Source organism: Mirounga leonina, unplaced genomic scaffold (genome assembly GCF_011800145.1).
Source record: "Mirounga leonina isolate KUSES-001 unplaced genomic scaffold, KU_Mleo_1.0 Mir_454, whole genome shotgun sequence".
In the NCBI taxonomy this organism is placed as follows: Eukaryota; Metazoa; Chordata; class Mammalia; order Carnivora; family Phocidae; genus Mirounga; species Mirounga leonina.
Window position 1 is genome coordinate 7,668,281 of NW_023270763.1, and position 23,931 is coordinate 7,692,211.

The 23,931-nt window shown below is 52.6% G+C and overlaps 2 protein-coding genes across 4 annotated transcripts; both read right to left on the reverse strand.

Annotated features, from left to right (window-relative positions):
* Positions 1–1,579: 1,579 nt before the first annotated feature.
* Positions 1,580–7,202, reverse strand: CLDN15 (claudin 15). 2 transcript variants are annotated; one of them, XM_034988558.1, is made up of 5 exons: positions 6,579–7,202; positions 3,735–3,830; positions 2,725–2,806; positions 2,522–2,638; positions 1,580–2,441 (listed from the first exon to the last, which is right to left on the reverse strand). In XM_034988558.1, the coding sequence occupies exons 1-5, from the start codon at positions 6,793–6,795 to the stop codon at positions 2,324–2,326; spliced, it is 630 nt and encodes a 209-aa protein (XP_034844449.1). In that variant the 5' UTR covers positions 6,796–7,202; the 3' UTR covers positions 1,580–2,323. The 2 variants fall into 2 exon arrangements, with proteins under 2 accessions (XP_034844449.1, XP_034844448.1); XM_034988557.1 differs by having other exon boundaries at positions 1,583–2,441; positions 3,735–3,899.
* A 1,658-nt stretch (positions 7,203–8,860) lies between these two features.
* FIS1 (fission, mitochondrial 1) lies at positions 8,861–15,753 on the reverse strand. Of its 2 annotated transcripts, none has more exons than XM_034988560.1 (5): positions 15,291–15,753; positions 11,448–11,580; positions 10,014–10,090; positions 9,497–9,602; positions 8,861–9,165 (listed from the first exon to the last, which is right to left on the reverse strand). In XM_034988560.1, exons 1-5 carry the CDS (start codon positions 15,378–15,380, stop codon positions 9,068–9,070), a joined length of 504 nt encoding a protein of 167 aa, XP_034844451.1. In that variant the 5' UTR covers positions 15,381–15,753; the 3' UTR covers positions 8,861–9,067. The 2 variants fall into 2 exon arrangements, with proteins under 2 accessions (XP_034844451.1, XP_034844450.1); XM_034988559.1 differs by lacking the exon at positions 15,291–15,753 and adding an exon at positions 12,501–12,647.
* Between the last annotated feature and the right edge of the window lie 8,178 nt (positions 15,754–23,931).

Here is a 23,931-nt window from a genome sequence, read left to right on the forward strand (position 1 = left end):
AAATAAGTATTGTTTAAAAGGGTAAGTGTGTTGATAGCTCCTAATAGCCAACTGACTATGCAGGAGGGACGGAAGATGTCAAAACTTAACCTAATGCCCGTGTTAAGGCGAGTACTTAGTTGCTCAAGTGTGGAGGCTGGCTCGTGTTAGCTTTCCTGAGAGCGGGGAAGGGGCGAGAAGAGGCAGGCTGGGCTCTGGGAAAGGAGGTAGAAGCTGTGGGGCGGGGGGCAGGTGGAAGTTGGGGTCAGAAGTGCCCTGGGTGGTGTCAGGAGATGTAATTGGCTTTTGTTCTTCTTCACGGCGGGGGCGGGGCGGGCATGCAGGACACAGGAGTCCCTGAGGAACTCTGATGGCCTCCAGAGTTGTAAGACCCTTCTTAAGGGGTAGGTCTCATTTTTGAGAGAGAATCCCACTATGGGTTTGCTAACAGAGCAAACCCCATGGGCCAGTCCTTGGCACAGTAGGTGGGTAGATCGTGACACTAGGGCCCATGCTCTCGTGCAGTCCCTTCCACCCTGACTCTCCACTTGGCCACGTAACTGGCTCGGCCAGCGGGACATCCAGAAACTTTATGGGAGCAGAGAGTGAGGGGGAAAAGGATATAGAGACTTCAGCAAACTTCTTGACCAGGAACCCCCTTAACAGCTTCTGGGGAGACCCATGGGACGCCCCAGTGCCAGTGTGCTCCCATGGCCAGTGAGCCGCCCCAGTTCGCTAGGAGAGCACGGTTGTACGGAGGAAGGGGAGGGCCGGGGCACAGAAAGGGGGGCCAGGGCAGCGTATCGAGGCCTTAATGGTCCTGGGCTTTTCTCCCGGGGCACTAGGGACCTGCTAAGGCAGCACAATGCTTGGCGCTCCACGAGAGGAATGTGGACGGGATTAGAAAGACGGATGAGAAGCTCGACTGGGGGAACCCTATCCTGAGCAGGAGACGATGAGGGCCCGACCTGGCGAAGGCAGTGAAAGGAGCGAAATAAGTGGATGTGAAGAACACTGCGGAGGGGGAATCCACGGGACCTGGGGGAGGTGGCGGAGGGCAAGTGAAGGGAGAGCCTGAGATGTTTGACCTTGTGGAGCTGTGTGACTCCGGGGTCGACTGTGCTGGTCACAGGAATGACAGGAAGTGGCTGGGGGGAGAGCGATGACGTTGGTGAATTTGCCAGCCTGGGGAAAACACACAGGGGGTGCGTGTACTTCTGAGGCTCGGGAGAGAGGGCCCAGTTAGAATGCAGATGTGGGTGTCTCTCCATCCCGGGGGACTGTCAGTGCAGGGGAGTGGGTAGGATGAAAGAGAAAGGAGAAGGGGTGAGACCAGAACTCAGGCCACCCCCAGTGACTAACTGGTCATCAGGTCAGCACTGCCGAGGTTGGGTACAGGGTTAGGGCCCTTGTCCCTCTCCTTTCATTGGATGCCAGGCCTCTCTTATGGCTTCATTTTCCTGTCTCCCACTGGGCCTGTTCCAAGCAGCCCACAACCCAGTCAGTGCTCTGTCTGGGTTGGACACCACTGAGTCACACACACCCCCCCCACCGGTATGCAAGCCTCTGGGAAGAGCTGTTCAGAGACTTTTCTGGACGTCGTTGAATCTTTCCCCAGAAAAATCTGCCTACAGGAGACCTGGTTGATTTGACAGACAATTTCAAAGGGCTGTCAATTTGTGCTGTCCACTCTTAGGCACAGCTGAGGGAACTCTGCTCAAGGTCAGCTGTCTCCTTGAGGAAGGTCGAGCGTCAAGAGGGACTTGTTAGCTCAGGCTGGCCGGGGAGATATCTCTGCCCCTGTCAGTTTCCCAGAGGTGGGTCTTCCCGTGTGCGCTGCTTGATGACTCTTGTCAGTAATTATGAGTGCCACACTCTTGAAATCATTTGCAACCCCTCCTCTTTTTTTCGGAAGAGACAGTCCAAAGGTGATAAAGAGAGGGACAGGTGACAGCCTGGGGTCCAAGACTGAGATGGCCCTGGGGGCCACCCCAGCCACCCGTTGCTTGGCCAGCCACTTCATGACACCCTCCATCCCTGAACAGTTCATAGTACAAATTTATTTATGCATGTATTTATACAGAATACAAACGGTCGGGGACGCCTCCGCCCCCTTAACCAACCAGCGCCCAGACCCAGAAGGTCCTGCCCCAGGAGTCCGAGGTGAGTTCTCAGGAGGCGGGTTCTTGGCCAGACGAAAGAGGCGGGGCCGGGGCCGGAGGCGCGGTCAGAGCTGGGCGTGGCTTCCGGCCACGGGGCGGAGTCGGGACGTGGCCTGCAGCCCGGGGTTGGGGGGCCGCTCTCCGCTGGGGGCAGTGGGAGGGGAATGGGGTCCACTGGCGTCCTACACGTAAGCGTTCTTCCCGTACTTGCCAAAGGTGCTGTCGCCTTCGTCCGAGGCCGCGGGGCGCAGGCGGCCAGGGAGGCCGGGGGACCGCACCGCGGAGGCCTCGTAGGGGAGCCTGGTTCAGAGAGGCCTGGCTCAGCGGAGGGGAGCCCCCGCCCCGCCCTCCCCGCCGCCGCCGCCGCACGCCGCCCTTACCTGGGGGCCGGGGCCGCGTCGGGAGAGCCGCAGCAGCCGGAGCCGAGGCAGAAGCCGCCCAGGATGGCGAGCAGGGAGGCGCTCCAGCCCAGGTAGAGGGCAGGGCCCAGCTCGTACCTGGGGACAGGAACGGGGCGGGGCAGCGCTAGCTCGGCCGGCCGAGTCCCACCCACAGCCCCCCGGGCCGGGGCGCCCACACTCACTTGGTCCCCGCATACACGGGGTCGAAAAATTCCTGGGTGATGTTGAAGGCGTACCAGGAGATGGCCACCATCCCGCAGAAACCTGGGGAGGGAGAGGAGGGTCACGCTCGAGCCCCAGGCCCGGCAGAGGGGGAGGGGGAGGGGGTAGCGCAAGTCCAAGAGCAAGTTGCACTCCCTCCCTAGCTCCTGACCTTTCTGTCTCCTAGGGTCCCAAGCGCAGCCCTCTTTCATGTCTAGTCTCCCACGTCCTGCCCTTGGCCCGTTCTTTATCGCGACCCGCCCCGCATCTTGATCACCTAGTTGCCTCACTCGGAATCTGCCCCAACCAAATCCTACCGGTCCTGGGAAATCCAGCGGCCCCAGCAATGGTCCGGCGCAGCCTGCCCTGACGCCGTTCCTTCAGCCTCCCAAAGCCCCCAGAGCCTGTGACCTGCCTTTGCCACTCAGTGCAGTGAAGGCCTGAGGCCAGGGAGACCCCTGGACTGCAGGACCAGCCTCACCCCTCTCTGGGGGCTCCTCCAGTAAGTCACCGGAGTTTTCTGAGCCTGTTTCCGCATCTAGAGAAGAGGGCAAGACCCACCCTACCTCACAAACTGAGAAGAGATGGCCTGTCGCCCGGTGTTGTTACTGTCTGCACTGGGTTTGCATGCTTTCCCCCACCTCTGGTCTTCCTGGCCGGGCTGTAAGCTCTGCCGGGCGGGGGGCGGCAGACGCTCACTCACCTTTGGGGTCCCTCTCACACCTCACTCATGCCTGGCTCCTAGTGGGGGCTCAAGGAACCTTGCTGATGGACTATTTGTAGCTGAGGGATTTTGGTGAGCATGAGTGAGGCTGGGTGAGCAGGGGGAGGGGAATTGCTGAGCAGGGAGGGCAGGTGTCGGTGCAATGGGGAAGGTGAGACACACACTGGCAGTGGCGAGCTGGAGAGGACAGGGAACCCCGGGTCCGCTGCCACCACCCTCAACCCCCCACCACAACGCAGGGCACACCCGCCCCCTTCCCCCAATTACCAGCCAATATGTGGAGGGCCCCCGCAGCGGCCGCCAGCTTGGCCTTCCGGGAGAGCTCCATGCTCCCAATGTTTACGCAGCGCAGCCCCACCATGCCTAGGAAGAGGCCCAGGAAGCCCAGGAAGATGGCGGTGATCATGAGCGCCCGGCAGGCCTGGATGTACCCTGGGGAGGTGGGGCGCAGCCATGGGTCCCTCAGCTGGCCCCTTTCCCCTCCACGACCGAGCCAGCCCCTTACAGCCAGTCCCTGCTCGGGTCTCCGCGCATAAAGGCCCTCAAGTCCTCTCCTTCCCCGTCAGGCCCTATTCGACTGAAGGGTCAGATGGTCTCCTTCCCAGGAGCTCACCTCAGCCCCAAGGGGTCTCAGCGTCTGCTCCCCGCCCCCCACCTGGCTTCCGTGGGCCTCGCGACAGGCTCGCTCCTGGCACTGCTGACACTGGCCGGAGCGTGCTCTGTCCTGGGGGCCGCCCCGTGCACTGCGGGATGTTCAGCGGCATCGCGGGCCTCTACTCATTAGATGTCGGTAGCAATCCGTCCCAAGAGGGACAAGCAACATGTCTAGACACTATCAAACGATCCCTGAGGGACAAAATCACCCCCAGCTGAGAGCCACTGGCCTGTTAGGTCCCCACCACGCTCTGTTGTGAAGTACAGAAATTGCACTTGAGTACTCCAGCCCCTTCCCCGCGCCTGCTTCTCTCTAGGTCCCACCTGGTGCCTGGCACAGCCCTAGTCGTCCTGAACTGAGCTTTCTCCCGAAGCGACCGGTAGGGGGCAGCAGCGGCCTATAGGTCACTGGACGAGGGCCGTTTCCGCCGGGGGGGAAAGTGGGATACCCGGGCGCAGGACCCATCCAAGCCCATCTAGCTCAGGTATGTTTGGTGCCTCAGTTTCCCCTTTCTGAAAGCTGAAGGAAACGGCCCCCTTCCTTCCTGGTCCCCCCTCCCCCCTTCTCTGTGATAGTTGCCAAGCACTCCAAGGACCTTGCTCCCCTTTCCCTGGGTGGGGCAGTGTCTCTGGTGCTGAAGCAAAGGCTGGGTCTCTGCCAGGAGGATGTGGAGTGGCCCGGGGTTGGCAGGTAGGGAGGAGGGACAAAGTTCTCACTCCCTCTGGAGTTCCCACCCTCTCCCCTGCCCCGTATCTTCTACGCACCCATTCACCATGCATTTCCACCTGGGACTTGCCTGGCCCTGGGTCCCCAGGTGGCCGTGGTAGACCAAGGGGAGATTACTGATGGGCCCCGAGGGAGCGCGGGCTGGGCGGGATTAAATGATAGGACCTCCCCTCGGGACCCGCCAGCCTGGGTTCCAGCCCCCCTACCACCTGTGGGACCCTGGGCAGGTTAACGCTTGTCCTTGGGGCTTCCCAGCTTTGGTATGAGGAGGCCACTAACAGGCTGCACGGAGACAGCGCTGAGAGGGAACAGCTGAAGAGCCGAGAACCATGTCTGGGGCCCGGATGGCGCCCAGCGCTGGGTAGCGGCCCCCTGCCCTTCCCCACCAGCATGCTCTTGCCCCTCCGTCAGCAGTTCCAAGCAGGGCCCTTCTCGGGCGGACAGGCTCACAGCAAAGGCCCCTCCTCAAGCCACGGTATGGTTGGGGTGGGGGAGGTGGGACTGGCCGTGGCTGCTGAGTCGGCTGCCTCCAACGCCTCTTCAGGCCACCGGCATCCTGGGCTTCTGGCCCAGAGGGTACTCAGCTTTTATAGGGAGCTGTGGGGGCGGGGGGGCACTTGCCTTGCACACAGTAAGTGCTGGGGAGAGGGATGAAAGCGTGAAGCCCCTACTGCTGTCTGAGAAGATTCTGGGAAGAGTGGGGGCACGGAGACCCACCGAGATCCCCTAACTTCTCAGAGCATCTCTGGCATTCCTGGAGGATTTCGTGGAGCCCTGTTCCAGACCCAGCGTTGGCTTTAGTTCTGTCCACTACCCCGCACCTGCAGTGGGGGCCCAGAAAGAGCACGATGGCTACAAGGAGGGGTGGGAGCAACACTGCCGAGGGTACCTGGTCCTCCCCTCTTGGTCTCTGGCACGGGGCCACCGGAGGGGATATTCCCCTGGGGAGTCCCGGGGGGGCTACTCATAGGGTGAACAGGAAGCAGGAAGATGCGGCCGCCACCAGGGAGAACCTTTCTGGGCCAAAAGAGCTGTAGGCTCCAGCCTGCGAAGAACTTCAAAAAATACACTGCCTGAGAATGCCGAGCACACACGCGCACGCGCGCGCATACAGCCCCTACCTGCTTCCAGACCCTCAGAGCTTCGGGGAGACTCCCTTTCAAAGGGCCCTTTAGAACTCGCCACGGCAGTGGGACCGATGCCCCAGGAGCCTGAGGCTTGTACGTGTCTCAACCCCAAGAACCCAAGATGGGGCATCCTCTTCACCCCATGAACCCCAGCCCTCCCACGCCAGAGCTAAGAGGCTGAAATTGGTTGTGTGCATACATCCGCTAACGTACCACGTTGACATCCTGTGTGCTTTATCGCAGCACACGGCCATCCCACGAGCCAGGGCGATTATTACCCTGACCCTACAGATGGGATCAATGAAGCTCACGTATCACCTGCCTGGGGCACAGAGCTAGTAAACCGAGCCCAGCAGGCAGACCCTGGTGCCTGCACTTGTAACTACTAGGAGTGTCACATTAGGGCAGGGGGACACGTGGGACGGGGTCTCTACCGCAGTTCCAGAAAGGGCGCTGCCCCCCTCCCCCCAGCTTGATCCAGGCCTCCCTCGACAGTCTGGCACCCAAGGCCCGACCATGGGCAGCACCCACCCTCCCTGGGGCTCTCTCCCTCCTCCAGCCTCCTGCCACCCTCTGCCCCCTGGAGCTCTCCCCACCCCATACCAGAGAGGGCCAGCAAGGACGGGAACTCCCGGCAGTTGTAGACTCCCATGGAGTCGGTGGCACAGCTAAACCAGAGGTTCTCGAAGATGGTATTGGTGGTGATGACGTTCCCGTGCACGGTGGACACTCGCCAGTAGCTGTGTGGCAGGGTCACCCCCAGCATCAGCAGCCCCAGCGCTGCCATGAAGAAGCCGAAGGTCTCCACGGCCACTGACATGGTGGGATGCAGGGCCCCGAGGGGCGCCGGGGGCCCCAGAGGAGGGGAGGGGCTGAGCCCCGCAAGAACTTGAGGGGTTTTGGCTAAGTTGGGGTGTTAAGGCAGGCTGGGGAGAGAGGAAGGGGGGCCAGCTGCTGTGTGGACCCCAGGTCTGTCTCCCGGTTTCTGTCGTCAGCCCTCTCTCTGGGTCTCTGCTTCCCGGAAGGTCCGGGCAGAGGAATGAGCCTAGAGCACTGGGCAGCTGTTGACGAAGAGATGGAGGGAATAAAAGAAACAGGCCAAAAGTCCACCCCCTCCCCCAGCCTCTGGGCTCCCCGCCCCAGGAGGGGGGCGGAGAGGACTTATGGGAGTGACGAACGAACAAACGGATACAGCCAAGGAGGGGCCCCCATGGAAGGCAGTGGGAGCCAAGGGGAAGCGTCTCTGACTCAGCCTTCATCGGGGGCCAGAGAATGGAGTAAGAGGACAAGGAGAGAGAAGGTGACCGAGAGAGTGCGCACAGACAGACCTTTGGTGTGGCAGGATCCGGGAAGCAGAGCCACTCTCCTGGATGTTGGTGAGAACAATTTAAAAGACGCAAAAGACCTAGGGTTTGGGCCAAATCTTCCAAGGAAAATTAAGGTTGAATAAGGAACAGGCTATTTGGGAGAAACCCACTGCTCTGGAGTCCATCCAACCCGGATTCAAACCAGACCCAGTATTTACCACAGCGACACAGGCATGAAGTTTGAGCCCCATGAGCTTGTTTCTGTTTCTGTGAACTAGAACTAGCTTCCTCACCTCATGGGTTGTATTAAGACCTGTCACCCCAGATCAAAAGCTCCCCACAAGTGTGACCTGCTCCCTCCTTGGTGACCACCCTGGGTCTGGATACCGCAGGCTGGGGTGAGGTCACCAGTTGCTTTCCTCCAAACTTCAACTTCCTGAACTTGAATTTCCCCCCTTGTCAGACTGATCTTTGATTCTCGGCACCAAGCTTGATCTTGCTGCCAAGGGCCACTGAGGGGGATAAATTACAGGCCCAGAATGTGATCCTGTGGCTAATCAGTCATCAGAACTATCACCAGCTCTATTAATTATGACAGATTAGAAACATCCGGGTCCCCACCCCAAGCTGACGGCGAGCACCTGCTGAGCACCTGTCCTGCTGTGGATGGTACCATTTTTTGCCCCTAGGCCACAGCCAGGACGGCTCTGGTTCTCATCCTGCAAATGCAGCAGGGGCTCAGTCTCCAGGGGACAGGGGCTGGATGCTACCCCCAGGCAGTCTCACAGGGTATCACTGAGTGTATCCCCCCACTACCCCTCCCACCCGCCCCGGTGTCAGGCTTCCTTGCGCTCCCCTCAGGTGCCTCCTCCCCAATCCCCCCAAGCCAGGCTGGCTTGGCTGTGGAACGAGAGGTATGCAGTGAAGCAAGACAGGCCCATGCTGAGCCTGGCACGGGGTGGGTGTGGGGCAAAGCAGGCTGGGTGGGGACTGGGTCCTGACCTTCCATCTCTGAGCTGACAACTGGGATGTCCTGAGTTTGTAACTTTTCTCAAGAACTCTTGCCAAATGCCCATTCCTGCCCCTGGGCAGCGGCCCCTCCTCTGAGGAGGATGACAGGGCGGGGCGGTGTGGGGGGGGGGGGGGAATGCAGGAAGACAAAGGGAGGGAAGGGCGGAGGTTTTAGAGGAAACTGAGTGGGGGGCCCCCTGGTGTGGAAAACTCCACGCGCTGAGAGGCAGCTGTGTGGGTCAGAGGAGACAGGAGGCATAAATCCTGGCCTGTCCCCTCAGCTCTGCCCTTCCCGCCTCCAGTCACTGCTTTCTCCCAGGATTCTTGTGCCATGCAAAGGCCTTGTCCCCGTCCCCTGTCCCCGTTCTGCCTACCACTGCTCAAGCACACAGCTTTGGAGGAGGGGGAGGAAGGAAGGGCGTGGGGTCTGGGCAGCTTGGCGGACAAAGGCAAACCCCACACCAGCCACGGGGGGTTGGAGTAAGAAGGTGAGCAGGAAAGGACCATGGGTGACCCCCACCTTGGGGCCCAATGGAGCCCGCCCCTTCCTCAACACGGACACAGCAGTTCCCAAGCCAAGGCCCAGTTTTATTTACACTCATCCGGAGCACATGGTTTGGGGCTACTGGACACGTCTCTGGGGAAAGGAGGCTGAACGCCAGAGGGCAGTGATGGGGTGCAGAAGAAAGAGCAAGGATGGATGGGTCCCCCCTCTTCGAGTGTCCTCCATAGGCTCCCACGTATCCCTGGGCAGAGGCGGAGGTGCAGTCTCATTCAGGATTTGGACTTGGACACAGCAAGTCCGATGAGTCCAGCCAGACCCGCCACGCCCAGGGCCATGCCTCCAACAATGGCCATGCCCACTAGTCCATCTGGGAAAGGGAAAAGGGAGACTGTCAGGAGCCCAGCCCCCACAGGGACCCTGCCCACCATCTTCTTTCTCCCTGCCCGATGCTCCTCAAAAGACGTGCCTCTTCCCCTGGAGTCATGAGGTGAGGGATTCCAAGGCTTGGAGAAAGAAGGCTTCTGAGGGGCTGAGGAGGAACTGCTTGGGGGGGTGGGTAGGGGGGCATTTAAAGGGAGACCAGAGAGCCCAGGCCTGGGGGAAGGAAGAGGACTTAACCAAAAAAAGCCGAGAGACGCCTGGGGATGCTGGGGCCCAGGAGAGTGGGGAGTGGAGGAGGTCAGAGAAGAAGAGTTCACCTTTCTTCATGGCCTTGTCAATGAGCCGTTCCAGTTCCTTGGCCTGGTTGTTCTGGGGCTCAGTCTGCAGCAGGCCCCGCACATACTTTAATGCCTTCTCATATTCCTGCACTCAGGGAAAACATCCCCCCCCCACACACCCTCAGTATTCTGTCACTCCTCCTGCCCATCAGAGGGGCCTTCCCTTCACTGGCCCTGGGGGCTCCTCCCTCTCCCTCCACCGCCCCTCCTCCTCCCTGACTCCAGCCCCACCCCATGGAGTAGAGTCCACAAACCACCCCAACTGTGTGGGGGTGATAAGATGGGGGAGATAACCCAAGGCTTGGGGCTGCACTCCCACCTGAGGTCACCTTGCTCCCCACACCCTCGGCAGCTGGAATCTCTGTCTCTCGTCTTCCCTCAGCCTGCTATCACCTTGCACCTCTGTCTCCTGCCTACAGCCCTCCTCGGCCTTCCCGAGGCCCAGGGCTCCCCCGTGGTGGAGAAACGAGAGGGCGCTGCGGCACCCCCGCCTTACCTTGAGCCGGTAGTTCCCCACAGCCAGGTAGAAGACATAATCCCGCTGCTCCTCTTTGCTCCCTTTGGGCAGCAGCTCTGGGGAGGGTGGAGGAAAGAGGGTGAAAACCGCTTCTCTCCTTTCCTAGTGCTTGTGTCCCAGAGACCCCGTCCACTCTCTGAACCCCTGTATGATCCGGGAGAAAGTCACTGTCCTGTGCTTCCCTTTCAGCTCTGGCCACTCGTGGCTTCCCTGTCAGACCTCCGGGGCAGCACGGACCCAGGCTGCCGGACACCCAGGTGATCAACACCCTGGTCTCCATGCTGCAGTCAGCTCTGGCTCATCTAAGTGAACCGACAGGAAATCAAGGCGCTGGAGAAGCCAAAGGCAGCTCTCCTCACTTCTAGCACCGCGTGTTCTCACTGCGGTCACTTGCTGCCCAGACTAGTGTTCAAATAAGTGTGCCCTCTCTCCCCCTTAAAAAAAAAAATCAGCTCGAAGCTCATCTTCTGTGAGCATTCCCTGAGTGACATGACCTGATTCTTTCTTAATTCAGTGACTTCCCAGAGGCTTATGTGCTCGGTTGTACGCTATGCAGTAGAATTTGGTAGTTTTGCGGGTGTTTATCAATCTGCCCAAGTGTCTGTTCTGTCTCCTCAACTAGAACTGGCAATGCTTAGAGACCCCATCTACGGCTGTGCCCAGCTGTAGAGGAAACCTGAGAAATCTGAATGAGCCAAATGGCAAGTGTAGGGTGAAGTTATTTGCATTAGAAAATACTTTTGTTTTTATATATTTACAATGGCCATCCTTCGCTAGTACGCTGTTTGCGTACACATGATTACTTGACCAAGAGAAACGGGTACAGGAGACAGAGAAATTTAAAGGTCAGGTATTGTGGCCTCTGACAAATGGTGACCCATCCAAAACCAATAGGAAATAGGATTCCAATCAAAACAGCGCCATCTGCTCCCAGGTCTGGGGGCCTGTCTTCTGTACTTCTTCCACACCACCCTCATGGAAGGTTTTCAACAGCTGCTGAATAAACAGCATGGTGGGGGCGAAGAGCAAGGGTCTGGGACACACAGGACAGAAGCTTCTAGTCCTAATTCAGCCACGAATTCATTAGCTGTGTGACCTCAGACAAGTCACTCTCCTTATGGTCAGGCTACCAGATTGCCAGAGTCCTGCGGGGACTGCCGTGCTCTGACTCTGTCTGGCTAAACAAGGATGAGGTGGTAATTAGCCAAAAGCACCCTGGGAGAAGCCAGGCTAAGGGGCAGCCCTTTGTCGCAGCTCTTTACAGGAAAATAACTGCGAGGTGACTATTATAGGCTCCCATGTTGAAAAAGGATCCCAGCACTTGAGATGGAGGCAGTGAACGAGGCCATGGCAGTAGTGGGCAGATCCGGCTGGCAGCTGGGAAGGGGAGAGCGGGGCAGCCTAGCTCCTCACCCTCCAGCAGGGCGATGCCTTTCCGGATGTCATCGTTGTACTTGCTTCGCACCAGGCACCAGGCATACTCAAACTGCGTGCTCTTGGACACGGAGCCTGCTGCCTTCTCAGACTGAAATTTCTTTTCAAACTTCTGCCATAGGAGAGGAGAGGAGTCATTTAGAAACGAAGGGGCCCGCCATTCTCTAGCAGGACCTGCGTGTCCAATTCCCAGTTAGCCCCATCTTCCCCAGTCTCTGCCACACTTCCCTCGCGGGTCTTGGCATCCGGCACCCCAGGTTCCGCTAGCTTCATCCCTGGGATCCAGACCCAGGGATTCTGCTTCTTAGCGAGGGTCTGTCTCCTTGGACGGTAACCCCCGTCCGCTTCCCTCCCCCTAGTGGTACCGAGCGGAGATGCCGCCTACTGGCGGCTCCAGGCACTGCTCCCGAGGCAGCTGACCCCGAGTGGCTAACCAGTAAACACGCTGTCAGAACTGCTCAACCACCACCCCCGCAGTCCCTCGTCGGTGGCTGCTTCCCCCAACCAGCCCCACCCTGTCGGGCCTGGACCTTTTCTTATCTGCAAATTGGGAATAAAAACAGTCCTCACAGTGCCCACAACAGCCCACAGAGCTACAAAGATTGAGATATGGCCTGCAATGCACTTAGCACCGTTCCGGATTCTGTGAGTAATATATGAAAGAATCTTCATGGTAGTTGCTATATTCCCCCCACCACTGAAGGAACAATTAAAAACAATTAAAAAAAAAAAAAAACGTGCCCGCACCCTGACCTAACTCCTGCACGCGCCCAGAACCTGTCAGTCTTTCTACGCCAGACTGCAGGCCCCGAGTGTGGGGCGTGGCGGCGCAGAAAACTACAATTCCCATTAGGCTACCGGACAAAGTAGAACCTCTGGGCAGGGGCCGGACGCTGCAGAGGATGCCGGGAGCCGTAGTTCCGCTTCCCTAGGCAAAACTGATGCTGGGTAGAGGGTCTGGCCCCAACCGGACTCTCCTCGGGACCCGCCCGTCCGAATAGTCCCTTTCCCTCCCTCGAGGCCAGGCCTCACCAGCAGGTCTTCCACAGACACCAGCTCGTTCAGTACGGCCTCCATGGCCGCCGCCCCTGCAATCCTCACACCTAGGTCGCTACTGTGCCACCGTCTCCATGGCCTACTGGCAAGGCTGGAGAGCCACTTCCGTCGTCCGGCGGAAGCGGGCCCCTTCCCCATCGCAGAGCCAATCACCTTACACAGCTGACGCCGAGCCCGCCCCTCTCCGCCGGTGGCGCCCCGCCCCTTCTCTGCGCCGCCAGCGCACACGTTGGGGCTCTAATGCGCACGCTCCGAACGGTCCCTCTTTCACCCCCCCCTCCACCTGCGGACCTCTCACAGTACAACTCGATGTCCCATGTTCGTCTTCGCGAGTGCCCCGCGTTTGCCTTCCTCCACCGAGGCTGCCTTAATAGAGTTTGGACCTATGTCTTGGTGGTTAGCCCTTGGGCTGAAAAACTGAAGAAGGAGGATGGTGGAGGACCCGCCATGATCTTAAAATTAGGGGGGAACCAGTCTAAACCTACCTCCCCTCTGGCCCCACCCCCTCTAAGTCTAGGAAACCGGAGGCTACGTTACCTTTCGGTGCCTGTAACAAAATCATAACTGGTACCAAGGTTTTTAGGACCTCTGCTGACTTACACGAGGATTGACAACGGGACCACTTAACCATTCACCCAGAGACTGGGATACATACGAATAGAGGATACTATGGAAATCTTTAAATGGGAATTTAAAGAAAAGCTGTTACCCCATTACTTGCAGAAAGGGTCCAATCTTTTAATGCTTAGATAAAGCCTCCTCTAGGTGTGCCTGAGGGGTAAGATCTGCCGTGGGTCGTGGGCAGCGAGGAGCTGTCAAAACATGGGAGAGGTAAATGTTCAGTCCTCTGGCACCTGGTCTGTGCAGTGATGGGACTAGGTGGGTAGTGACTTTCAAATTCTTTTCACCTTGACCCACAGTTCTCCAGTGCACATTACAATGTAAGTTCCATGAGGGTAGAACCTGGATCTTGTGTCTCTTTGCATCCCCAGCACCTGGCACTAGATCAATGTCCAATAAATATTTGTTGAATAGACATGAAATAAAGCGAACAATAGTAAAGAGGGCAGTGCAAATGCAGGGATTATCATCCAAAAACCTTTCATGTTTGCAAAGCCCCTTTAATTTTTTATTTTTTGTAATTCTCAGAATAGCCTTGTGAGCCAGGTAGGCAAGAGACAGTCTTCTCTACTTAGCTCCAACAGCTGAAATGACTTTGATAGGGGGAGTCTGTTAAAGAATAAAGAGGAGAGGAGAGGACAAGTTCTAAGTACATTCTAGCTATTCATCTTGAAATAATTCAGGCCTAAATTTGTAATTTTTTGCTGGTTTACAATAGAGGACTTCCCTTAAGCAGCAGGATGAGCTAGGGAGGAACAACTCAGGTTAATTTAAAGCCTAGAAGGCAAAGCAAAGCAATCCTCGGAAACCATTTGTTTCAAGTACAGCAGGAAAATTTAAAATGAAGGTAGTACAGTAGGAAAATTAAAAATGAAACCCCGCAAACTACCACGAGTGCTGCTGAAATTGTAATACTGGTTTCACCGTCTTAGCTAGCAGCCAGTATTTTTAATTCACGCCATTTGTCAGTTTGTAATTATACACTTGTGTGATAACTTGATGAATGCCACCCTCTCATACGAGACTGGAAGCTACATGAGAGCAGGGTCTGTGCTATATTGCTCATATTATGCCTCTAGAGCCCAGCTCAGGACCTACCACCAGTAGATTCTCATATAATTTATAACTGTTGCATAAAGAGATATTGTTGTTGCTATTATTAACTTTTTGGAAAGCAGTGAGGGAAAATGAGTAAGAGCTAAAAGATGTAATATTATCCGACTAGTAATCTGTGGAAGCATTCAACGAAAGCAAAAAAAAAAAAAAAAAAAGGAAAAGCAAGACCTGAAGACATTCATTCCTGCATTACCTGTGGAGGTAAACAAACAACAAAAGCGCCAGGGAATGGTTTTATTAGATGATGATACATGAATATAATGAAATAACAAACAACCTTAAAGTCACAGTCATATGGATTCTTTGCATGTGGACTGTAAGATTCAAAACAAAACAAAAAAGCAGGCACTTCTCAAATTTGGTTCTGTAAATGGGCAGAAAAGAAACTGACATTTTTGGCTGGTGGGACTAAGAACCAGAACTGGCACTTGTTAGCACATTCTGGGCCCTGGGCCCCTCCCTTGACTACACCGTTAGTTGCGAGCCTGCTCTGGTCTTTTGCCCTACAGCACCTTGTTGGTGGACAGCCCGGGAGAAGAGCTCGGCAAACACCCTCTAAACAAGGTTCCACTATTTGTGTTCTAGTCTTCGGCGATGCTCCCCTCTACCTCCCACTTTCATTTGCTATCCAATCAGGAAGTCCTATCCATCGCAAACTGACTCATTCATCCACCCAACAAACATTAGTTCTGGGCCTACTGTGTGCCAGGCACTCTTCGGAGTGCTGGGCAAGAGAAATGAACTAAACAGACACAGTCCTTCTCTCATGCAAGTTACCTCAATGGAAGAAACAAGACGGCTAACGAATAAGTGAATGTCAGGCCACCCCCGTCTCCATTCTGTCACCATACTTCATACGTACGTCAGATTTTTTCCCCCTCTTCCAAACCCAGCCTGGCTGCCAGTTGTATTTTAAAGGTGCAAATCAGAGCTCTGATGTCCTGCTTAAAAATACCATCTGGGCTACGCAGAACATTGTTTAAATGTCTTCTCACGCCCACGAAGCCCTTCAGGGTCGCCCCTGCTTACCTTCCCAGCTTCATCTTCAGGCACCCTCAATCCTGCACGGCGAGACGTTTTCCTGGCAGCCGCCTTTCTTCCACCCGGAATGCTCTCCATTCACCAAACACCGGAGCGCCTACAGGGCAGGCGACTGCCAGCCCCGGGGGCCGTTCCCCCTCCGGGACAGATTCCTTCGATCCGGCCCCCGCGCCTCCAGCTCCTCGGCGGTACAGAGTTGATCACCCAGTCCTGCAGTCCTTGACGTGGACAGGGACTGGGTCTCATTCATCTCTCTGCCAAAGGCCAGGAGTCCAAGCATCGTTTGTGGCGTGAATGAAAGAGTAACGACAGGAGCTGTACAGACGACTCTAGGAACTGCGGAGACGTCTGCACTTCCGGGTGCTGGTTGCGTTGGCACCCGAGGAAGCGAGGAGTCGGGGGTCTCCTCCCGGGCTGCTCTAGGAAGAGGGCTCGGTGGTCCGGAGGACCCGGGGGAGCCGCCGGCGCGGTGCGGGGGAGGAGAGCGCCGCGTGGGTGTCGCGCGGTAGCCGCCTCCTCGGGGAGGCGGGGCCGAGCGGAAACCGGGGCGGGGCGCTCGTGGGGGGGAACTCCGATGGCCAATTAACGGGCTGAGCTCGGAGAGGGGGCGGGGCGCGGCGCGACTTGGAGGCGGAGCGGGCGGCGCCGAGGCCTGGGAGTCTCCAATTTCATCTCCCCGCCCCTCCTCCCCGCCTCTGTAACTCTGGGGTTGACGGAAGTGCTCCCTGCTCACTCTTGCCCCAGAGACGCTCTCTGTAAATTAAAATTTAAAATTACGTGTTGTCCCCTTTAGAGTCTGTCTCGGTACAAAAGTGTGGGATGGGTACACACAAACAAGGTGCACACGAAATCACCAGGAATCGTTAAAAATGCAGTCTGATTCAGTAGGGCAAGGGTGAAGCCGGAGAGGTTTCATTTCTAAGAAACTCCCAGAGGATGCTGATGCTGTGCGTTCTCTAAGACGCTTTCAGGAGCAAAGGTGTGAAAGTGCAGTCCCAGAACCGGCAGCATAGGCATCCCCTGGGAATTGTTTGGAAGTGCAGATCACCGGACCCCCACTCCTAAACCTGCTGAATCAGAAAGTCTGCGGGGGGTGGGGTGGGGGGTGGGATGCAGGCAGTCCGTGTTTCTACAAGCCCAATGGGTAATTCTGATGCACGCTGGAATTTGGGAGCCAGTGGATATTGGAAAAGTCAAACAGCCTCGACTGTCTATAGACTTATGATCATGGTCAGTTTGCCTTAATCTAGCTAAACTTCAGGTGAAAAATCAGGATAAAAATACTAATGCCTTCCTAGTGAATCTCTTATAATGAGGAAATGTGAGATGATGAAAGTAAAGAACTTGGAGCACCTAATAAGCATTCTAGAAAAGTTAAGCTGTCATTACCATTCAAATGGACTGCCAAAGGGCAATTCGAGAAGGGGTAACTCACCTGGCCTGAGGTGCTAGAAAAGTCTTCCGGGAAGAAACGTGAGTTGACATTTGAACCAGAATCTTGAAGAACAGGAATGCCAGGTGAAGGTGAGAAAAGGCATTCTAGGAACAGGGAGCACCCTAGGTAGTCTCAAGAAAAGGCCAGGGGTGGGAGGGAAAGTGTTGTGGGAGGACTAGAGGACAGGTGACTGCAGAATAAATCATAGAGACCCTGCAAGCCACGCAGTAATGCTTACACTTCATTTTTTAGGTAGAGAAAATACCTTTAAAAGAAGGGCAGGATCTGCTGTATTTATTGTAACTGCAAATCTTGTGACTAGTGTGGAGGGTGTTCTGAGGGGCAGAGAGACCGGTGTAAAAGAGATGGTGATAGGTCAGGCTAGAATCAGCAAAGATTTAGGCTAAGGCATTGGCCCTGAAAATAACCGGAAAACAATAGAGGGAGGAAAGGTTTCTCTGATAAAATGGACAGAACTTGGTGGCCAAAATGGATATGGAAGACGAGGGAGTGAGAGGACTCCATGACTGCATCCAGGTTTCTAGCTTGGTGTAAGGGTGAACCATTCTGAGGTGCCTGGGTGGCTCAGTTGGTTAAGCGGCTGCCTTCAGTGCAGGTCATGATCCCTGGGCCCTCGGATTGAGCCCCACATCCGGCTCCCTGCGCAGTGGAGAGCCTGCTTCTCCCTCTCCCTCTGCCTGCTACTCGGCCTACTTGTGCTTTCTCTCTCTCTGTCAAATAAATAAATAAAATCTTTAAAAAAGGGGGGGGGAGGTGAACCATTCTCTAAATACGTAGAAGGAAGAGCATGTAGATAAAGATTGTATAAATAGAAGCCAGAACTCCAGGGACCAGAAAACCTTTCAGAAGTAGGCAGAAGAAAAAAGAGACAAGGAGCATGAGAAGTGGACCTAGGAGCTGCCAAAAGGAAGTCCAGGAAGGCTGGTGTCCTGAGAGCCAAGAGAGATTTCAGTCAATACCAGTGGGCAATTATTTGAAAAGTTGCAACGACGTTAAATAGGACGAGGACCGAAAATAGGCCACTAGATTCAACACCGGTTGGTTATTTGTGGTGAGCTTAGAGAGTAATTTCACTAGTGCAGTAAGGATGGGAAGAGATTTTTTAAAGGATGAGGCATGGGCAGGGGCAGGGGGAGTAAGCATATGGAAAATAACTTTAAACTATTTTTCTGGTCCACCAAAGTGGAAAAGACAGGGCTCCAATGGTAGTGACCCCAATAATATTACCTCTCAGTGATGGTGATTATCTGCAAAATTATTCATTTGGGGCGATGAATAATTTCATTTATTTTTTATTTTTTTTAAGATTATATTTATTTATTTGAGAGAGAGAGAATGAGAGACAGAGAGCATGAGAGGGAGGAGGGTCAGAGGGAGAAGCAGACTCTCCGCCGAGCAGGGAGCCCGATGCGGGACTCGATCCCGGGACTCCAGGATCACAACCTGAGCCGAAGGCAGTCGCTTAACCAACTGAGCCACCCAGGCGCCCGATAATTTCATTTATTTGAGGTACCTCTTGCAAATGACTGAATTTTGGAGAGCAGTGACCCAGACAAAGAGGGTTGTTTCTGTTTGTTTGTTTTTTTTTTCAAACAACAGATGAACCTTAAATTAAACTATTTAGGTGTGATTTTCCTGCTTGTCTATTCTGGGAACAACATCACCTTTGCCATTTGCCACTTTGGTTTTAGAATCTGGTAAAGAGAAGAAGAAGGACAAATCACAAAGAGGCAAGAGAATTTCCTAGGTCAGTGAGTTTTCATTCATTTCATTCAGCACTGAATTCAAGCTGCCAAAAGAAGAACCAGAGCGGGGCACCTGGGTGGCTCAGTCGTTAAGCGTCTGCCTTCAGCTCAGGTCTGGGATTGAGCCCCGCATTGGGCTCCCTGCTCCGCGGGAAGCCTGCTTCTCCCTCTCCCACTCCCCCTGCTTGTGTTCCCTCTCTCGCTGTGTCTCTCTCTGTCAAATAAATAAATAAAATCTTAAAAAAAAAGAAAAAAAGAACCAGAGCATCTTTCACCCCAACCTTATACATTGCCCTGGTCCAGCTCTGAGCTACTGGATTACTGACTTTAGGAATTCTTTCAGGACTCAGTAACCTTCCAGAATGTGGCTGTATACTTCACCAACGATGAACGGAGTTGCTTGGACCAGGGTCAGGGCCCCTTTTTCCAGAATGTCATTCTGAAGAATTACAGGAACATGGGTTTACTGGATAAAGATTCTGCCATATAGACAGGAAGCTTTTGAAGGTTTTTTGTTGTTGTTTTTGCTTTTTGGTTTTTTTGAGAGAGAACGAGAGCACACAAGCAGGGGGAGGAGCAGGGGGAGAGGGAGAGAGAGAATCTTGGGTGTGGAGCCCGACACGGGGCTCGATCTCACAACCCTGAGATCATGACCCGAAATGAAATCAAGAGTCAGAGGCTTAACCGACTGAACCACCCTGGTGCCCCAGCTTTCAGTTTTTGTTGTAATTAACATTCATTGCTTCAACAACCACAACTCTTAATTTAGCTATGATTTGCTTAAGTTCCATTTTGTTGATGTCAGTTGAGGAGATAATGGAGCATGTACTGGGCTGCAAAGGAAAAGGGGAGGTTGTGAGTGACCAAAAATTTGCCCCAACAAGTAATGTTTTCATTAACTGAGTAAATTTGGAGAGGAGCAGGTCAGTTTGCCTAAGGCTCTCCTAACAATCAAGCCAAACAGTGACATATTGACCTTTTAATTTTAGTCCAATGTAAAATATTTATTTTGCGACAGAGTTTGTAAATGATTTGTTGTTGTTGTTGCTGTTGTTGTTATGACTTTTTGGCTTTGCTGTGTTTTTAGATGTCTTTGTATTTTGGTGGCCGCTGTTTGTTTTGTTTTGTTTTTTTACTTTGTTAAAGATTTCATGCATAGAACTGGGAAAAAAAATCCTTGGCTATTCAAATGTAGGCAAAACTAAAAAAGATTCCTAAAACCATAATTAATTCCATATATCCTATATGAAATACATTTAGTCTAATAAGTGCCTCCTTAAAATATAAATTTAAGGAGGAACTACACTTAATGAATTGGCTGAAAACCCCATGAAACACTCAAAACTAGGTGAAAGAGAAAAAAATGCATGTAAAAACATAAACATTCTCAAATGAGGAGGAATCATTTTATTTAACAAATGATGGTAGAAAGCTTCTTGACATTGCCTTGGCAATGATTTTTTGGATATGAAACCAAAAGCACAAGCAACAAAACAAAAATAAACAAGTGGGCCAACATCAAACAAAAAGGCTTTTGAGCCACAAAAGAAACAATCAACAAAATGAAAAGGTAATTGATGGAATGGGAAAAAAAATATTTGCAAATCATGTATCTGAGAAGGGGTTATTCTCCAAAATATATAAAGAACTCCTATAACTCAAGAGCAAAAACACAAGTGATTCGATTTAAAAATGGCCAAGGACCTGAATAGACATTTTTCTAAAGACATGCAGATGGCCAATAGGTACACGAAAAGGTGCTCAGCATCGCTAATCATCAGGGAAATGAAAATCGAGACCACAGGGCGCCTGGGTGGCTCAGTCGTTAAGCGTCTGCCTTCGGCTCAGGTCATGGTCCCAGGGTCCTGGGATCGAGCCCCGCATAGGGCTCCCTGCTCTGCAGGAAGCCTGCTTCTCCCTCTCCCACTCCCCTTGCTGTGTTCCTGCTCTCGCTATCTCTCTCTCTGTCAAATAAATAAATAAAATCTTTAAAAAAAAAAAAAGAAAGAAAGAAAATCGAAACCACAATGAGATCTCGCCTTGCACCTGTTAAAATGGCTATTATTCAAAAGACAAGCAATAACAAGTGCCAGCCAAGATGTGGAGGAAAGGGAGCCCTTGTGCACTGTTGGTGGAATGTAACGTGGTGCAGCAGCTATGGAAAACAGTATGAAAATTCCTCAAAATATTAAAAATAGAACTACCAGATTATCTGGCAATCCCACTTCTGGGTATATATCCGAAGGAAATGAAATCACTACCTCGAAGACATATCTGCAGCCCTATGTTCTTGTAGCATTATTCCCAACAGCCACGACATGGAAATGACCTAAGTGTCCCTCGATGGATGAGTAGATAAAATGTGATACACACACACAATGGAATATTAATTATTCAGCCTTAAAAAGAAGGAAATCCTGCCATCTGGGGACAACATGGATGGAACTTGAGGGCATTATGCTAAGTGAAATAAGCAAAGAAAATGTTGTATGATCTCACTTATATGTGGCATCTAAAAAAGCAGAATTCATAGAAACAGCAGAATGGTGGTTGCCAGGGGCGGGAGGTGGGGGACATGGGGAAATGTTGGTCAAAGGGTACAAACTTCCAGGTATAAGATGAATAAATTCTGGGAATCTACTGTAAAATATGCTGACTATAGTTCACAACACAGTGTGATATGCTTAAAGTTACTCAAAGAGGAAACCTTAAGTGCTCTCACCACATACACACACAAGTTGGTAATTATGTGAGGTGATGGACGTATTAACTAACCTCACTGTGATCATTTCACAATATACACTTGTCCTGAATCATCACGTTGTACACCTTAAGCTTACAAGATCGTATATGTCGATTATGTCTCCATAAAGCTGGGGAAAATAAGATGTTAGATGACTGATTATAAGTAAATGTATTGATAGATTGATTAAACCATTGGCTTTAACTGAATTATCTTTGGGCAATTGATTTTAAGCTAATTGGCTTAGAATTACTTAGATTGTGTTGCATTTCAGTAGATTTAGTTACGTAGTTAATAGATTAAGAGAGATCGAGTCATTGACCATTTAATTATGTAAATTGATCAGAAGTCACAAACACCAATGGTTTTAGAGTCTATTGGTAATAAGATTGCATTGAGGGGCGCCTGGGTGGCTCAGTCGGTTAAGCATCTGCCTTCGGCTCAGGTCATGATCTCAGGGTCTTGGGACTGAGCCCTGTTTTGGGCTCCCTGCTCAGTGGGGAGCTTGCTTCTCCCTTTCCTTCTGTTCCACCCCCCCCCCCCCCCCCATCCCCTCCCCCCCTCCAATAAAAAAATAAAATCTTAAAAAAAAAAAAAAAAAGATTGCATTGAGATAACTTTCTAGGCCCAAGATGGAGCCCTTCCTGCTCATGCTGCTCCATAAGCACATCGAAATTTATACACCTTCTATGTCCCTGTAAATGCTCAGGAACACAGTCGATGCAATCAGCCAATCCCCAAACGCCACGCCAACTCACCCCAAGCTAGGCTGACTAGGTGGCCCCAGCCAATCAAATATTTTCTTTCTCTTCCTCATTCTTTACTCTTTATCTTATCAAACCTCCTGCGCTCCACTCCATTTTGCAGTTTACGTCTTCAAGCGTTAAATGAAGTTTGTATCACCTCAATTGTCTCCTTTAATTATTTTTTAACAGTTGCTCACCCGTAGGGTCGCGGTTAATAAGTGAGGAGCAGGGCAGCTCATGGGGTTCTGGAGAGCACGTGGGCAGCCTCTGTGTTTGGCACCCAAATTTTAGGCTAACACCATGGTAAGCCCAACAAAACAGGTCTAAGGCCAGGTTGGTCTGTTGAAGTCCTGTATTTGACCTCTGCTCCTTGTGAATTGGTTTTATACATGCTAATTATCCCTAATTTACTGAGAAGTACAGTCTCTCTTTGTGGATTTCTCCTTCTGACAGCGATTTAATTTTAAAGCCTTAAGTAATTCCTTAATTTAAATAAGAAACCTATCTGGGGGTGGCCGGATTCGACCGTGACGGGTGGGCAGAAGCAACCCTTAGTTTAGAGGCCAGACATTTTCTTTCCCCGACTCTCTGAAATATAAGGACAATTACTTTTTAAAAACATCTGAGTGGGGCGCCTGGGTGGCTCAGTTGGTTGAGCGACTGCCTTCAGCTCAGGTCATGATCCTGGAGTCCCGGGATTGAGTCCTGCATTGGGCTCCCTGCTTGGTGAGGAGCCTGCTTCTCCCTCTAACCCTCCCCCCTCTCATGTGCTCTCTCTCTCTCATTCTCTCTCTCAAATAAATAAATAAAATCTTAAAATAAATAAATAAATAAAAACATCTGAGTGTGTGGTGTGTGCACGTCCATCACCATTTGGGAGATGACTGATTTCTGTAGCAGACTCTTTTTTGGACCATCTGCCCAGTTCATCATTATGTCTTTTCTTTGAAAAATGGCACCATATACTTGGATGGCCCACCGTTTTGGGGTGAGGAGGATCCAACCACACTCTGTCTTGGGACTTAACCATAGTTAGTCTTGGGACAAGCCTCTGCCTGTGGCTGGGCCTGAAGTATATATAAACTCAGCAACTGCGGGGAGCCCTTATTCTGCTCTGTGAACAGAGCGACAGAGAAGCTGACAGAGACCATCTCTCTACAAAGAGACAAGAATGAAATGGATTTTCAGAGAAAAGCAGGGACAAGAGAACCTGAGGACCTAACAAGAAAGATCCTGGGGCACCTGGGTGGCTCAGTTGGTTAAGCGACTGCCTTCGGCTCAGGTCATGATCCCAGGGTCCTGGGATCAAGCCCCGCATCGGGCTCCCTGCTCGGCGGGGAGTCTGCTTCTCCCTCCGACCCTCCCCCCTTTCATGCTCTCTCTCGCTCGCTCGCTCTCTAATAAATAAATAAATAAAATCTTTAAAAAAATAAAAAAAAAAAAGAAAGATCCTGAGGTGCCTTCGTGGGCTGGTGTCTTTTCGGATTCTGGTTTTAGTTCCTCCTGAAGGCAACTACAGTCTTCTGGGTAGATTCTGGGAAAAGGTTCATACTCCTTTTTTCTTAAGCTAACTCACGTTGGTATCTATTATTTGCTACACATATATAATGTAGGGAGGTAGTGGAGTTTCTTTCTGATCCCCACAGTGGAAAATTACAAAATAAAGCCTAGCACTGAGCCTGACAGTTGACTTGGAATGTTCTCAGCTGGACCCTGGATACACAGCTAGCTGGTACCAATCACAGGTTTTCACATTTTTAGGCAATGTCATGAATTCCCAGGGTAACCAAATAAGCTCTGTTATGGATTAGAGTCATACCACTTAGCTAAGCAGTTTTAAAACCTTTTTGTTTTAAAGTATAACATACGCACGCAAAAGTGCACACAGAAAATGTACAGCTCACTGATTTTATAGAATGAACCACTATGTAACCACCAC

Coding starts and splice junctions, on each gene's coding strand:
- CLDN15 (XM_034988557.1), bottom strand. CDS start 6,795: ATGTCAGTGGCCGTGGAGACCTTCGGCTTCTTCATGGCAGCGCTGGGG. Junction 2,639..2,724: donor CCCGTGTATGCGGGGACCAA/GTGAGTGTGGGC, acceptor TCCTGTCCCCAG/GTACGAGCTGGGCCCTGCCC. Junction 2,442..2,521: donor GACGCGGCCCCGGCCCCCAG/GTAAGGGCGGCG, acceptor TCTCTGAACCAG/GCTCCCCTACGAGGCCTCCG.
- FIS1 (XM_034988560.1), bottom strand. CDS start 15,380: ATGGAGAGCATTCCGGGTGGAAGAAAGGCGGCTGCCAGGAAAACGTCT. Junction 11,581..15,290: donor CTGAAGATGAAGCTGGGAAG/GTAAGCAGGGGC, acceptor CTCCTATGGCAG/AAGTTTGAAAAGAAATTTCA. Junction 10,091..11,447: donor AGGCATCGCCCTGCTGGAGG/GTGAGGAGCTAG, acceptor CACCCTCCCCAG/AGCTGCTGCCCAAAGGGAGC.